The sequence below is a fragment of the Salvelinus sp. IW2-2015 genome, linkage group LG11 (assembly GCF_002910315.2).
Source record: "Salvelinus sp. IW2-2015 linkage group LG11, ASM291031v2, whole genome shotgun sequence".
NCBI classification, from domain to species: Eukaryota; Metazoa; Chordata; class Actinopteri; order Salmoniformes; family Salmonidae; genus Salvelinus; species Salvelinus sp. IW2-2015.
In genome coordinates this window covers 30,686,229-30,703,416 of record NC_036851.1, presented here as the reverse complement: position 1 = coordinate 30,703,416, position 17,188 = coordinate 30,686,229, and the positions used below count along the sequence as shown (strand labels likewise).

The following is a 17,188-nucleotide window of genomic DNA, read 5'->3' as shown; positions in this document are numbered from 1 at the left end:
AATGGCAGGGCATGAGAGCCTGCCGTGGAAACAGGCGGAAGCAGCGAGGGAGGAACGGCGGCGATACCAGGAGTCACGGCAAGGATGGAAGCAAGAGAGGCAGCCTAAAAAAAAAAATGGGGGGGGGGCACACGGGTTGGCGAGCGGAGCGAACGGAACTAAAGGGTGAACGAGAACCAACTCCCTGTAAATACAATGAGGAGTTGGTCACGGTTCAAGTGCCACGTTTTCTGGTTCTGCGCACCGTGTGCTCGGTGCAAGCTCCCCGCAGTTGCCGTGCTAGAGTGGGCATTCAGCCAGGACGGATTGTGCCAGCTCAGCGCTCCTGGTCTCCGGTGCGTCTCTTCGGCCCAGGATATCCTGCGCCAGCTCTACGCACGGTACCCCCAGTTCGCCAGCACAACCCAGTCCGGCCTGTGCCAGCTCCCCGCACTTGCCGTGCTACAGGGGGTATTCAGCCAGGACGCATTGTGCCAGCTCTACGCTCCAGACCTCCAGTGTGCCTCCACGGCCCAGTATATCCTGCGCCGGCTATACGCACTAAGCCTCCAGTGCGCCTTCTTAGCCCAGTGCGTCCTATGCCAGCTCTCCACACTCACCGAGCTAAAGTGGGTATCCAGCCAGGACGCGTTGTGGCAGCACCACGTACCAGGCTTCCAGTACGTCTCCTCAGTCCGGTGAGACCTGTTCCGGCTCCATGTACGACGCCTCCAGTGATGATCCATGGCACGAAGCCTCCAGTGATGATCCATGGCCCGGAGCCTGTAGTGATAATCCATGGCCCGGAGCCTCCAGTGATAATCCATGGCACGAAGCCTCCAGTGATGATCCATGTTCCGGAGCCTCCAGTGATGATCCATGTTCCGGAGCATCCATGGCACGAAGCCTCCAGTGATGATCCATGGCCCAGAGCCTATAGCGGTGATCCATGGCACGGAGCCTCCAGCGACGGTCCCCAGTCCGGAGCCTCCAGCGACGGTCCCCAGTCCGGAGCCTCCAGCGACGGTCCCCAGTCCGGAGCCTCCAGCGACGGTCCCCAGTCCGGAGCCTGCAGCGACGGTCCCCAGTCCGGAGCCTGCAGCGACGCTCCCCAGTCCACAGCGACGGTCCCCAGGCCGGGGCCTGCAGCGTCGAACTACGAGGGACTCTCCAACGAGAGTAGATGCCCACCCGGACCCTCCCCTATAGGTTCAGGTTTGCGGCCGGAGTCCGCACCTTMGGGGGGGGGGGGGGGGGGGTACTGCCACGCCCTGACCTTAGAGTTCCTTATTATTTTCTATGTTTGGTTAGGTCAGGGTGTGACTCGGTGGGAAAGTCTATGTTTTCTATTTCTTTGTTTTTTGCCGTGTGTGTTTCCCAATCAGAGGAAGCTGTCTATCGTTGTCTCTGATTGGGGATCATACATAAGTTGTCATTTTCCTTTTGGGTTTCGTGGGATCTTGTTTTCTGTTTAGTGTTTCTGCCTGACAGAACTGTTCGCTTTCACGTTTGTTATTTTGTTTGAGTGTTTTTTTTTTTTAATAAAAGAATCATGAACACTTTCCACGCTGCGCTTTGGTCCACTCTTCCTACCACCAACGAGAGCCATAACAAAAATATTTTGTTTACTTTTTCACTAAACTAAATATGCTGCACTGCCTGCGGATTCTGAAACATTGTCTTGTATGTCTACTCCAAAAAATGAAAAAAGAACAGTAGGCCTACTTAGTGGTAGCCTAAACACTTCAATGCAAAAGATTAACTGTCTGTTCATCTGTTAAATTCTACTGTACAGAGCATCTGAAAGGGAGCTGCAAGTTGACATCGGGTTGTTGCGGTCCAGGTTTTCACTTCTCAGGGTTGCAGATTGGTTCTGTAGTTACCGCTGATCGTTATCATGATAGTAAGACTGCAACAGTTATAAAATAATCATATGTATGATAGATAAGACCACAAATCATTTTTTGGGTGCAAAAACTGTTTATTTGACTGCCACGATGCACACTGATTTTATGATCATCTTTCTTTTTCAGATTTGAATTGAATTCAGTGCAATTGAAAGACATTCTACTCACTCATAAAACATAAGTTGAATCTGAAAGTCGCACTTCAGGATACCAAAGAATATATCCTGTTTACTACTTCAATTAAAATTCACAAATTTTATTGGAATTTGAGGCATTCCTTCCATTCTGAATTGAGCACAACCCTGCTAGAAAGGATGAATAGATGCACAAAAAAATTGAAATATTTGACTGCTGTAAAAAAAAACAAGATACACATCAAAACAAATGTAAAACACAAAGCAGCATAGTAACACAAGGGCAAGTAACATGTCTTAAGTGCAAACAAAAATATATGATGTAGCAAAAAATGGAATGGAATGAATCAACTGTATGACAATGAAATAGTAAAATAAAAATGGCAACAGATAAATACTTTTTTTGTATTAGTTAGAAATTAATAACTGGTAACACTCCATGACACTGACCAATGAGGTTCAAAAGTGTATCTGTAATCTGTATTATCAGAGTGACTTTGATCATTGGCTGAATTTCACATGGATAATGCATGGATGGCAGTACTGTTTATATCATTGGTACAGTATATATTATAGAAGTCTCTGTGATAACATAAGGCAAAGTAAAATCAATTCTCTTTTAATAAAGGAGGTTCCTGACTAGACACTGAGTAAAGGATTTGGGTTCAAATGTACTGTTCACCGGACGTGCTACCTTGTCCCGGACCTGATTTTCTCTCTCATACTATACTTTAACATTTTACTTCCTCATTATCCTTCTATTAGTATTAACATACTTAACAATTTTTCAGTTATTTGATAATACCAATCTGATACCGTATACTGACAACGCATGCTGGTCCCTATTCACTTCCTGGATCAGGCAAGAGTCTCTTTACCTTGATAATATTAACTCCTTCCTTACTGATATATTACTTTAGCAAGATAAATGCATGTAGCTATCGTTCATTAGTACATTAACCTTTAACGTACATGATCTTCAAATATCCCTAACAAGTTATTAATGTAAATTTCAAAAGTAACCTTCATAAGCAGGTATAACCTTCAACCTTTTTATAAGTATATACACATTTTGACCTTCATAACTATTACTTAACTATTAATACTGGGTATAAACTTCAGATTAAACTATATAATACAGACTTTCTCCWGGTTCAATCCAGGTTCTGACCTATTGAGCCCTGTCTTTAGTGATAATATTGATATGTGGATATTTAGAGATAGACATTAACAGGCGGACAGGGAAGGCTGCAGCAGTGGTGGGGGAAGGCATCGGCGTGAGTTAGGCTGTACAGGTGAACTTTAACCCTGTGGTATAACAGGTATGACAGCTGCAGACAGATCCACTATTCAGCTTCCTGTTTCAAGTCAAACCTGGGGGAGAGGAGGATTAAATAGTTGATCTCCAATGAGAAGATGCAAACATAATAACAGTACAAATGTACAAATTTCGGTCAACCGACCTTTGTGAGTGCAATCAATTAATAAGGGCTAAATTCAATCCGGAGCGCGGAAGATCTGCGTGATTGAGATTTAAAAGGTCATTTCTGATTGAGCCGACATATGCAGTGTTTACCGTGACTGCAGTCTCCACAAATGTGGGAACATTGCCTTTCAATTTCTATTTCAGATCTTTCCCATTCCGGATTGAATCTAGGCACTAGTCACTCACTTTCTGTTTTATGGCTACTACTCACCATTCTGTGACCCCTGAGGCCAGGTCAATCTGAGCCAGCTCTATCTGCACCTGAAAAAGACAGTTTGGTGTTAATATGTATTAGTATACACCATTCTAAACAAGTGGTATTTACATAATACTGTTATGATATTGCTTGAGTAGAACAGAAGCATGAATCATCATCTGCACCAGGTGAGAAAGGTGAGCATTGCTTGTAAAAAGACACCCATGTTCACTCCGAAGTTACCCAGCTGATAGTACAGTATGAGGAGTATAGTACCTTATGATGAGTATAGTATAGCCATAATAGCAGAAGCAGTAATCCAAATCCTGGCTGACCTGTKCAATGAGATCGCTGCTCCTGAAGGAGGCTTTGCTGTTCTTCACCGACACACTCAGATGCCTGCGCCTGGCCTCCTCCACAGACAGCTCAAACTCAAACCTAAACAGAGAGACAGAAGGAAAATACTGTTACATTCTGCCGCCACAGGTTCAAATGACTCTGTTGAGTCATTGTGGGGACCTAAAATTGATTTGCATTCAAAATCCTATTTTCCCTAAAGATGACCCCTAATCTTAAAATAGCCTTTGTCCTGGGAAATGGGAAATGTCCCCACGAGAGAGAATCTTCCTTGGTTTACTATCCTTGTGGGGACTTCCAGTACCCACGAGGATCATAACTAACACACACACACACCAGGGTTTCCGTTAGCTGGTAATGGACGGCTTTTGGAAGATAAAATGAATGAAAAGCCGATTAATAAAATTGTAGCGGGCTGCATTCTGTTGTGTTAAAGTTAGATTAAAATGGATATAATTGTCATTTTTTTGGTCAACAATCTACACAAAAACCTAATGTCAAAGTGGAAGAAACATTTTATTTATTTTTTTACAAATGTTAGAATTTATGAAAAATAAAACACTAATATATCTTGATTAAATAAGTATTCAACCTCCTGAGTCAATACATGTTAGAATCACCATTGGCAGCAAATACAGCTGTGAATCTTTCAGGGTAAGTGTAAGAGCTTTGCACATTCTTTAAGCTCTATCAAGTTAGTTACTGATCATTGCTAGACAGCCATTTTCAAGTCTTGCCATAGAGTTTCAAGACAATATAAGTCAAAACTGTAACTAGACCACTCAGGAACATTCAATGTTGTCTTGGTAAGCAACTCCAGTGCCTTGTTTAAGGTTATTGTACTGCTGAAAGGTGAATTTGTCTCGCAGTGTCTGTGTAACGTTCGTCGTATGGAGGAAGAGAGGAGGACCAAGGCGCAGCGTGAAAAGTATCCATTGTTAATAGAATACGTAACAAACAAACAAAATAACGATAAACGAGAATCACACGAAACAAAACAGTTCTGTCTGGTGCAGACACACAAAGACTGAAAATAAGCACCCACAAACCCCAACAGAAAACAGGCTACCTAAATATGGTTCCCAATCAGAGACAATGACTAACACCTGCCTCTGATTGAGAACCATATCAGGCCAAACACAGAAACGGGAAAACTAGACACACAACATAGAATGCCCACTCAGCTCACGTCCTGACCAACACTAAAACAAAGAAAACACAAAAGAACTATGGTCAGAACGTGACAGTCTGTTGGAAAGCAGAGTGAACCAGGTTTTCCTCTAGGATTTTGCCTGTGCTTATCTCTATTCCGTTTTGTTTTATCATTAAAAAAAAKCCTAGTCCTTGCCGATGACAAGCACACTCATAACATGATCCAGCCACCACCATGATTGAAAATATGAAAAGTGGTACTCAGTGATGTGTTGTGTTTGCCCCAAACATACCGCTTTTCTTTCAGGACATAAACTTAATTTCTTTGCCAAGTTTTTTGCAGTCTACTTTAGTATCTTATTGCAAACAGGATGCATGTTTTTGAATATTTGTATTCTGTACAGGCTTCCTTCTTTTCACTGTCAATTAGGTTAGTATTGTGGAGTAACTACAGTGTTTATCCATTCTCAGTGTTTTCCTATCACAGCCATTGTAACTATTTTAAAGTCACCATTGACTTTGTGAAATCCCTGAGCAGTTTCCATCCTCTCCAGCAACTGAGTTAGAAAGGATGCAGGTATCCTTGTAGTGACTGAGTGTATTGATACACCATCCAAAGTGTTATCAATAACTTCACAATGCTCAAAGGGATATTCAATGMTTTTTTTGTAATCTACCAATAGGTGCCCTTCTTTGCAAGGCATTGGAAAACCTCCCTGGTCTTTGTGGTTGAATCTCTGTTTGAAAATAACTGCTCAACAGAGGGACCTTACAGATAATTACATGTGTGGGGTACAGAGATGAGGTAGTCATTCAAAAATCATGTTAAACACTATTATTGCACACAGACTGAGTCCATGCAACTTATTATGTGACTTGTTAAGCACACTTTTACTCCTGAACTTATTTAGGCTTGCTATAACAAAGGGGTTGAGTACTTATTTCAGCTTTTCATTTTTAATTAATTTCTACAATTTTGAAAAACATAATTCCACTTTGACATTATGGGGTATTATTCTTAGGCCAGTGATAACATCTCAATTTAATCAATTTTCAACTCAGGCTGTAACACAATACTTTCTGAAGGCACTGTTCTCAGCACTATTCTCTCACTCCTTGCACGTTGCCTTACATGTGCGCTGCTGAGGAGACAGCGAGAGAGAAGCCTTGGGTTACTGTTGATTGCGAAGATGGAGGCCTTTTTCATTGAAGTAAAACAAAAGTTAGAGAGTATGCCTACAGTGAAAAGCCTACAAGGGGAAAGTCCTCCGTATGGACAAGTTTTCATGTTGTAGAGGATAAAAATGAGAAGAACGTTGGTGTGTCCAAATGCAGGCTACTGTGCAATTCACTATGCAGGAAGGATGCAATTTTTAAAACTTTTTTAATTAATTTTTTTATAATGATTTGTAGGCCTATTTACTATCTAAACCAGTTCTTTAAATATACAAAACTGTTTGGTTTAATTCTGTTGAGACATTTTCATTGGCTAAATTAAGTTTGATCTGTCTTTTTAATTGTGTGCTCTATATTTAGTTTAAGATGGTTATTAATAGGCCTGTTGTAAAATAGATATCATTATGCACTAGCCTTTCTTGTTAATTGCTGCAATATAAACGGTTCAATTTTTTTTAGAAGGTTTAAACCAGTTTGCAAGTGTTTTGCTTCATTCTGTTGAGCCATTTTCTTTGACCAAATTAAGTTCCAACTGTAATGTTGTTTGCCGCAATATAATATCCTGCTCGTATTTTCCCTGTAAACAATTGCTTGACTTACTATTTATTTTACCCTAATAAAGTTTAGAAACTTTTGTCAAGGTTTGGTGTGGCTATTAGCCTGTTATACTGCAGACCTATGATATGAAGGCAGTGTGTACTGGCGCTCCAACTGACTTCGACAGTTGATCTTGAGGTGATGAAGAATGTTTTAGGCCTACCAGTGTTACTCCTATAATCTAACAACATAATGCTTYTCTTTATAAAAAATATTCTGATAGAAAATTTACGAATTAGCGTCTTTCTGTACGCCTATATCTGTATAGCAGACGCAGTAGCCTATCGGACAAGGATAAAGAAAAGCATGTCGGTGTCGTAGCATGCCGCCGGCATATGTATCTCTATATCGTACAGCAGAACTGTGAGGTGGACAATTATTGTTTTAGGAAAGTAAAAACTAATAAAGCAATAGGCTATATAGTTTGTACAGTGGGGAGAACAAGTATTTGATACACTGCCGATTTTGCAGGTTTTCCTACTTACAAAGCATGTATAGGTCTGTAATTTTTATCATAGGTACACTTCAACTGTGAGAGACGGAATCTAAAACAAAAATCCAGAAAATCACATTGTATGATTTTTAAGTAATTAATTTGCATTTTATTGCATGACATAAGTATTTGATACATCAGAAAAGCAGAACTTAATATTTGGTACAGAAGCCTTTGTTTGCAATTACAGAGATCATATGTTTCCTGTAGTTCTTGACCAGGTTTGCACACACTGCAGCAGGGATTTTGGCCACTCCTCCATAACAGACTTCTCCAGATCCTTCAGGTTTCGGGGCTGTCGCTGGGCAATACGGACTTTCAGCTCCCTCCAAAGATTTTCTATTGGGTTCAGGTCTGGAGACTGGCTAGGCCACTCCAGGACCTTGAGATGCTTCTTACGGAGCCACTCCTTAGTTGCCCTGGCTGTGTGTTTCGGGTCGTTGTCATGCTGGAAGACCCAGCCACGACCCATCTTCAATGTTCTTACTGAGGGAAGGAGGTTGTTGGCCAAGATCTCGCGATACATGGCCCCATCCATCTCCCCTCAATACGGTGCAGTCGTCCTGTCCCCTTTGCAGAAAAGCATCCCCAAAGAATGATGTTTCCACCTCCATGCTTCACGGTTGGGATGGTGTTCTTGGGGTTGTCTCATCTTCAAACACGGCGAGTGGAGTTTAGACTAAAAAGCTCTATTTTTGTCTCATCAGACCACATGACCTTCTCCCATTTCCTCTGGATCACCCAGATGGTCATTGGCAAACTTCAGACGGGCCTGGACATGCGCTGGCTTGAGCAGGGGGCCTTGCGTGCCGCTGCAGGATTTTAATCCATGACGCGCGTAGTGTGTAACTAATGGTTTCTTTGAGACTGTGGTCCCAGCTTCTTCAGTCATTGACCAGGTCCCTGCCGTGTAGTTCTGGGCTGATCCCTCACCTTTCTTATGATCTTGAGAGATCATGAGATCGTGAGTCTTGCATGGAGCCCCAGACCGAGGGTGATTGACGTCATCTTGAACTTCTTCCATTTTCTAATAATTGCGCCAACAGTTGTTGCCTTCTCACCAAGCTGCTTGCCTATTGTCCTGTAGTCCATCCCAGCCTTGTGCAGGTCAACAATTTTATCCCTGATGTCCTTACACAGCTCTCTGGTCTTGGCCATTATGGAGAAGTTGGTGTCTGTTTGTTGAGTGTGTGGACAGGTGTCTTTTATACAGGTAACGAGTTCAACAGGTGCAGTTAATACAGGTAATGAGTGGAGAACAGGAGGGCTTCTTAAAGAAAAACTAACAGGTCTGTGAGAGCGCGAATTCTTTACTGGTTGGTAGGTGATCAAATACTTATGTCATGCAATAAAATGCAAATTAATTACTTAAAAATCATACAATGTGATTTTCTGGATTTTTGTTTTAGATTCCGTCTCTCACAGTTGAAGTGTACCTATGATAAAAATGACAGACCTCTACATGCTTTGTAAGTAGGAAAATCGGCAAAATCGGCAGTGTCTCAAATACTTGTTCTCCCCACTGTATATGCTACACATCGAAACACAAGGAATTGTATTTTGGCAATTTGTTATAGGCTGTTTTTAAGGACATGTAAATGTGTCTCATTTGGCCAATATCCCTTGTTTATTGATGGCGCTGGCTGCGAGAGTGGAAACCCTGGGATATGCACCCAATGCATATCGATGACCGGTCAATTTTTCAAATGTCCAATAAATTCAAATCTTCCCAGACGATTGTCGTGCGCCACATTTTCCTAACGGAAACATCTGACACACACACACGCCAATGCTGATATCACACACCTTTCATTATATTCTGGGTTGAGGTCTCTCTTCTTGATGCTTGTCTTCCTCTTGGTGGCCTTGTTTTTGTCTGGCAGCAGCATGAGGGAGACGTAYGTGTCTAGACCGTCTTTACTGGACGACTCCAGATCCCTATACACAAACACATAACATCTGATCCATGGCCTTAAAAAGTGTTGTCAATTGGTAAGGTAAGAGAAAGAGGTACAGTATGAGGATTTTTTTGAAAATGTATGATAGGGATATCATTACAGGAAGGGACCCCTTCTTTAGCAATGACTTTAAAGCTATGCTATATGTAAGGGGCAGTAGTTTTTGCTGACCATCATGTCACCTAACAAACTCTGGGCTCTTGCTATATGACATGGTGGAGATATGAATGATGCAGACACTCAGACGCAAACCTGCAGGCGTGGACTGTGATGGTCAGTTTCTTCTTCTTTGAGGCATAAGAGAGAGACAGCTTCACCTGCCCACAGTTTCTTGCAGCACACGGAAGAATTCCATGACCTATCAGGTCCACCATTTTAGATTCCAGAATCTGTTGAAAGATACATTTCGTAAGTAGTCATTTCAACAGAAACAATTGAGGATATAGAAGTGTGTGTCTGTGTGTAACCTTGAGTTCAGCCCTCAGTAGAATCTGACTGTCAGGAGAGGCTCCATCCAGACTCAGCCACTGATCCAGGACCAGATCTGGTTGTGACAGCAGCTCTCTGACTGGTACCACCAGAGAACCCATCGCCTGATCCCAAGCACTGGACAGCTGCATGTAGAGAGATGGGCCATTGACAATAGACATACTTTAGTTTCTCAAAATCTGTAATATGCTGCAGTGTTAATTTAGGCAGATATTATATGCTCAAATTTTTGTCATTTCATCCTTTGTTAGTTTCAGTTATCAGTCAACTAAAACTGCACCATTTTTGTCTCGTTTTAAACACAGCCATTTTAGTCACAGAATAAATACTTAGGATACCACTAACTTCCATCATGTGCACATTCAGATAGCCTTGTTCAACTAGGCCTACTATCCTCATGTTTTTAGAAATGTTAGCAAATTTATTGAAAATGAAATACAGAAATATCTAATTTACATAAGTATTCACACGCCTTTGCAATGACACTCCAAATTGAGCTCAGGTGCATCCATCATTGGGTAATGGAAAAAATATGGAACTACCCAGACTCTGCCTATGCCTAGAGCTGGCCGTCTGACCAAACTGAATAACCGGGTAAGAAGAACCTTGGTCAGGGAGGTGACCAAGAACCCAATGACCACTCTGAAAGAACTACATAATTCCTTGGCTGAGATGGGAGAACCTGCCAGAAGGACAAGTCCCTACAGCATTTCACCAATCTGAGCTTTATGGGAGTGTGGCCAGAAGGAAACCACTCCTGAGAAAAAGGCACATGACCGCACACCTGCAGTTTGCAAAAAGGCACGTGAAAGACTCTGCGATAAGGCAAAAGATTATGTGGTCTGATGAGACAAAAGTTTGACTCCTAATATTATTTTTCCCATAGGACCGTGCAACTGAAAGATGTCAATTCTGCCAATGAAAGGAAACTTGACTTGTAACTAACCTCAACTATACGGGACAAAAATACAAACGCAACATGTAAAGTGTTGGTCCTATWTTTCATGAGCTGAATTAAAAGATCCCAACKGTTTCCCATACACACAAAAACCTTATTTCTCTCAAATTTGCCAAGATAATCCATCCACCAGACAGATGTGGCATATCAAGAAGCTGATTAAATAGCATGATCATTACACAGGTGCACCTTGTGCTGGGGACAATAAAAGGCCACTCTAAAATGTGCAGTTTTGTCACACAACACAATGCCACAGATCTCAAGTTTTGAGGGAGCGTGCAATTGTTATGCTGACAGCAGGATTGTCCACCTGAGCTGTTGCCAGAGAATGTAATGTTTATTTCTCTACCATAATGTTTACTTTCTCTCTTACTCTCTCTCGTGTTGCGGTCCGAATGTCATGTCAAATAAAATGTCAGTCTCACGTGTAATTTTGATCGTCAACCAAAATGAAAAGTAATTTGTAATAGTCTTCCATGGCATCTCGGCTTGTTATCGTCATAAACTTTTTCAGGACCCTGTCTTTCAAAGATAATTCGTAAAAATCCAAGTTACTTAACAGATCATCATTGTAAAGGGTTTAAACACTGTTTCCCATGCTTGTTCAATGAACCATAAACAATTAATGAGCATGCCCCTGTGGAACGGTCGTTAAGACACTAACAGCTTACAGACGGTAGGCAATTAAGGTCACAGTTATGAAAACTTAGGACACTAAAAAAGGCCTTTCTACTGACTCTGAAAAACACAAAAAGAAAGATGCCCAGGGTCCCTGCTCATCTGTGTGAACGTGCCTTAGGCATGCTGCAAGGACGCATGAGGACTGCAGATGTGGCCAGGGCAATGAATTGCAATGTCCGTACTGTGAGACGCCTAAGACAGCGCTACAGGGAGACAGGACGGACAGCTGATCGTTCTCGCAGTGGCAGATCACGTGTAACAACACCTGCACAGGATTGGTACATCCGAACATCACACCTGCGGACAGGTACAGGATGGCAACAACTGCCCGAGTTACACCAAAAACGCACAATCCCCCATCAGTGCTCAGACTGTCTGCAATAGGCTGACAGAGTCTGAGAGAGGCTGGACTGAGGGCTTGTAGGCCTGTTGTAAGGCAGGTCCTCTCCAGACATCACCGGCAACAACGGCCTATGGCACAAACCCACCGTCGCTGGACCAGACAGGACTGGCAAAAAGTGCTCTTCAATGTCAAGTCGCGGTTTTGTCTCAACCAGGGGTGATGGTTGGATTCCTTTATCGTCGAAGGAATGAGCGTTACACCGAGGCCTGTACTCTGGAGCGGAATCGATTTGGAGGTGGAGGGTCCGTCATGGTCTGGGGCGGTGTGTCACAGCATCATCGGACGAGCTTGTTGTCATTGCAGGCAATCTCAACGCTGTGCGTTACAGAGAAGACATCCTCCTCCCTCATGTGGTACCTTTCCTGCAGGCTCATCCTGACATGACCCTCCATCATGACAATGCCACCAGCCATACTGCTCGTTCTGTGCGTGATTTCCTGCAAGACAGGAATGTCAGTGTTCTGCCATGGCAGCGAAGAGCCCGGATCTCAAGCCCATTCAGCACGTCTGGGACCTGTTGGATCGGAGGGTGAGGGCTAGGGCCAATATCCCCCAAAATGTCCGGAAACTTGCAGGTGCCTTGGTGGAAGAGTGGGGTAACATCTCACAGAAAGAACTGGCAAATCTGGTGCAGTCCATGAGGAGATGCACTGCAGTACTTAATGCAGCTGGTGGCCACACCAGATACTGACTGTTACTTTTGATTTTGACCCCCCCTTATTCCATTTCTGTTAGTCACATGTCTGTGGAACTTGTTCAGTTTGTCTCAGTTGTTGAATCTTGTTATGTTCATACGATATTTACACATGTTAAGTTTCCTGAAAATAAACACAGTTGACAGTGAGAGGACGTTTCTTTTTTGCTGAGTTTAGTTTTAGTCAGGAAAAATAGGTCGTTTTTCGTCATAGTTATTGTTGACAAAATGAACACTGATGTGCTGACTTGAACAACACTTCCACATGGGTGGACAATAAAGAAATCGTATTGTGTGTTAAATCAGTAATAAAACAGGAGGCAAAGTGCTTGCAATCACAAATAAACAACCTCTCACCTTCACTATGAGCATCTCTTCTTTGGGATCACGAACCAGGAAGTAGAAAGCCTCTTCCCACTGGGGGGAGTTGGTGCGATCACACACCTTCAGAGAGAACGAGGAGATAGGGAAAAAGATGTTATTTGGTCAATCTAAGACAAATTACAAGCATGATCTTGTAAGATGAGAATCTCACCTTGGTTCTATATGTTGTCTCTCCCAGAACAAGCTCAGCTCCAGCCTTTGGCTSCTTCCCACTCTTCTTCATCTACAAACACACAGAGATATGTCACTATGGGTAACTCAGTGACATAATACGATAGCATTAAATCTTGATCATAAGACAATTAAAGCTGCAATATGTAACTTTTTAGAAATCTGAGTTATAGATGTCATTCTCATTGAAAGCAAGTCTAAGAAGCAGTAGATCTGTTCGATGCACTATTTCTATACTTCCCGATCATACGTTTCATTCACCAGCTTCAGACAGCTGAAAATACAATATTTTTTTCTTATTGAAAATGTATTTCACAGCAGTTTAGATGGTGCAATGATTCTCTACACTATACATTGCTTGTTTTGTCACATAAACTGAAATTAGTCTAACTATTTTAATTTTAGCAACCAGGATTTGCCAGAGCGATTTCTGCATATTGCATCTATAACACTGAGGTCATATCTCACCAATGAAATAAACTACACAACACAAGAGAACAAGTGTGCACAGACTTATAATTACCAAAGGAAACAACTATGCGAATCATCGCAGTTTATCACAAACATCAGACAACAGTAGGCTATAAAGATCATGGTAACATGACAACATCAGAGGTGAAAAGTGAAAGGTGACTCACAGGCAGTGAGTGGGCTCTGTCCATGTAGACGAAGAGCAGAGCAGCAGAGGGAACAGCCTTGTTCTGGTAGGACTGGAGAGACTGCAGCTGCAACACCTGGAGCATGGGGAGCCAGGAGTTAAAATGACACATCTTTCAACCTAATGCTGTGCTATTTAATTGTTAAGTGGGGTGGGGGGGATCCCTAATAAATTCAAATACAAAAGCCTCATATGAGTTATGTAATTTGAGTCAACTGCATTCTGGATGCAGAAAGACTTCATTATGTCAACAGTATGAATATGTCATAGGATGATTGTATGAGAGAGAGTAATAGGGGGAGGCAAGAGAGGGTTAAATCAAACTCAGTGAAAGAAAAGACAATAACAGGGAAAGAGAGAGATGGGGAGACAGAAGAAACTGAAACTGGAGAAATAGAACTGACCTGATCCAGTCTGTCTGGTTCTGATACTGTTGGTACCCACTCCAGTACCAGGTGAACACGACCTGACTTCACATCATTCAGAGTGTACCACTGGAACACAGAAATATACCCATAGACTGTTAACAATGAGGCACAATAAAATAAAGATGGAAAATAAAGCAAAGCTGTGACAACAGTAATGACCTCACATGGAAGTCAGGCTAGAAAGAGAAGTAAATATCTCATATAACTGACTCACCTGGTCCGTGTACTGGGAACTGATGACATCACTCAGCCTCATCATAAACCTGCGCACGTACACGCACACGCGCACACACACACACACACACACACACACACACACACACACACACACACACAACACACACACACACACACACACCACACACACCACACACACACACACACACACACACACACCACACACACACACACACACACACACACATAAAACAGATGCTTTGGCAACTCTCCAAAAAGGCATTGTATTCTTTTGACCATTTATATATTTGATATGTGAAAAGTAGACGATGTCCTACATTTCAACCATTTCTCCACCATGAGACCAAAGTGCATGAAACTGTAAGTCTTATCTTGTGTGCATCCCAAATAGCACCCTATTCCCTATTTAGTGCACCAATTTTGACTAGGGACCATAGGACTCTGGTCAAAAGTTGTGCACTATATAGGGAAAAGGGTGCCCTTGGGAACATAGTCCTTAACTATCAATAGCAGGTTACTGATTAAATGGTGTATAGTTGGGCCAGTCACAACACACCTTCAGGAAGTCATCCTTGTCCATGTCTTTATCATACAGCTCTACTCTGGACCTCCTGACCAGCCTGGGGGTCAGCAGTCCGTCTGGGGAAACACACATACGTCAGGGAAGATCAATAACAACAAAACTACACATAAATAATACTATTACATGTTATTAAGGCAGAAAGCTAGCAAAGGCACACACTTCTAGATGTCTCAGATATATTCTTACATGAGAAAAGATCAAAAGTCTGTCCTAACACGCATTGCTTTTACTTTCTTCAGTACAGCACAATCCCTTTTACCGCTCATCTAAATGGGCACAAAGTTCAACAGCCGACAGAGATTAATTGAATAAACTACAAGTCCCTCCATACCTCAAACATTCATTCCAGATGGGGTTGAGGTTCTCCTTGATCACATGACTCTTAAACTTGACCATTCCGATGTTGATCTTGACGTAGGGTCACTCTTGCCCTTCTTCAGGCCCCCCATCAGCTTATCCATGGCAACCAGATCCTGGGCCTCCAGTACATGGATTCTCAGCACCCCCTACAGGACAAAAAACAGAACTGCAGTGGCACACTATAACCTTTTTGAAGGCATCCTAGCATTCTCAGAATACAAACAATATAAGGTCTTGAGATATTTTTTATTCAATTTGAACTTTTGTTCTTGGTAATATAAATAATTTATATAGTGTTAGAATATTTTATCAAGGGTTAAGATAAATTATTAAATAATTTTACCAGAAACTTAACCATTGGGATTATTTTGTTAGGTAGCATGTAGAAGGGTTAGAAAGGATTGTTTGTGTGTGTTGCTTAAAGAAAACTCTGTGGATTATTAAACTATGTTTGAACCGACCCAGCTATAACTCTGTGAAGATAGAGGAGACAGGGAGAGCCCCCCTCCAGGTTTTCCATATCTGGGGAGGCTGGAACTGTCAGGTAAGGGGTAATAAACTGGTAAAAGGCTTCAGGAGATAATCCAGATTAGTGTGTATGTACAGTGGGGCAAAAAAGTATTTAGTCAGCCACCAATTGTGCAAGTTCTCCCACTTAAAAAGATGAGAGAGGCCTGTAATTGTCATCATAGGTACACTTCAACTATGACAGACAAAATGAGAAAGAAAATCCAGAAAATCACATTGTCGGATTTTTTATGAATTTATTTGCAAATTATGGTGGAAAATAAGTATTTGGTCTCCTCAAACAAGCAAGATTTCTGGCTCTCACAGACCTGTAACTTCTTCTTTAAGAGGCTCCTCTGTCCTCACTCGTTACCTGTATTAATGGCACCTGTTTGAACTTGTTATCAGTATAAAAGACACCTGTCCACAACCTCAAACAGTCACACTCCAAACTCCACTATGGCCAAGACCAAGAGCTGTCAAAGGACACCAGAAACAAAATTGTAGACCTGCACCAGGCTGGGAAGACTGAATCTGCAATAGGTAAGCAGCTTGGTTTGAAGAAATCAACTGTGGGAGCAATTATTAGGAAATGGAAGACATACAAGACCACTGATAATCTCCCTCGATCTGGAGCTCCACGCAAGATCTCACCCCGTGGGGTCAAAATGATCACAAGAACGGTGAGCAAAAATCCCAGAACCACACGGGGGGACCTAGTGAATGACCTGCAGAGAGCTGGGACCAAGGTAACAAAGCCTACCATCAGTAACACACTACGCCGCCAGGGACTCAAATCCTGCAGTGCAGACGTGTCCCCTGCTTAAGCCAGTACATGTCCAGGCCCGTCTGAAGTGTGCTAGAGAGCATTTGGATGATCCAGAAGAAGATTGGGAGAATGTCATATGGTCAGATGAAACCAAAATATAACTTTTTGGTAAAAACTCAACTCGTCGTGTTTGGAGGACAAAGAATGCTGAGTTGCATCCAAGAACACATACCTACTGTGAAGCATGGGGGTGGAAACATCATGCTTTGGGGCTGTTTTTCTGCAAAGGGACCAGGACGACTGATCCGTGTAAAGGAAAGAATGAATGGGGCCATGTATCGTGAGATTTGGAGTGAAAACCTTCTTCCATCAGCAAGGGCATTGAAGATGAAACGTGGCTGGGTCTTTCAGCATGAACAATGATCCCAACACACCGCCCGAGCAACGAAGTGTGTGAAAACCTCGGGTTG

At 42.4% G+C, this 17,188-nt stretch overlaps 1 protein-coding gene across 1 annotated transcript in view; it reads right to left on the bottom strand.

Moving 5' to 3' along the window:
* Nucleotides 1-1,939: 1,939 nt before the first annotated feature.
* The window catches only part of LOC111970158 (extended synaptotagmin-1), a 98,823-nt gene continuing 83,574 nt past the window's right edge, over nucleotides 1,940-17,188 (bottom strand). The window contains 13 exon segments of the mRNA XM_070445830.1: nucleotides 1,940-3,394; nucleotides 3,718-3,767; nucleotides 4,038-4,140; nucleotides 9,284-9,415; nucleotides 9,688-9,824; nucleotides 9,903-10,049; nucleotides 13,018-13,104; nucleotides 13,196-13,267; nucleotides 13,854-13,949; nucleotides 14,278-14,367; nucleotides 14,516-14,626; nucleotides 15,056-15,138; nucleotides 15,507-15,588. Coding sequence (XP_070301931.1) covers nucleotides 3,367-3,394; nucleotides 3,718-3,767; nucleotides 4,038-4,140; nucleotides 9,284-9,415; nucleotides 9,688-9,824; nucleotides 9,903-10,049; nucleotides 13,018-13,104; nucleotides 13,196-13,267; nucleotides 13,854-13,949; nucleotides 14,278-14,367; nucleotides 14,516-14,626; nucleotides 15,056-15,138; nucleotides 15,507-15,588 — 1,218 coding nt within the window. The 3' untranslated portion in view covers nucleotides 1,940-3,366.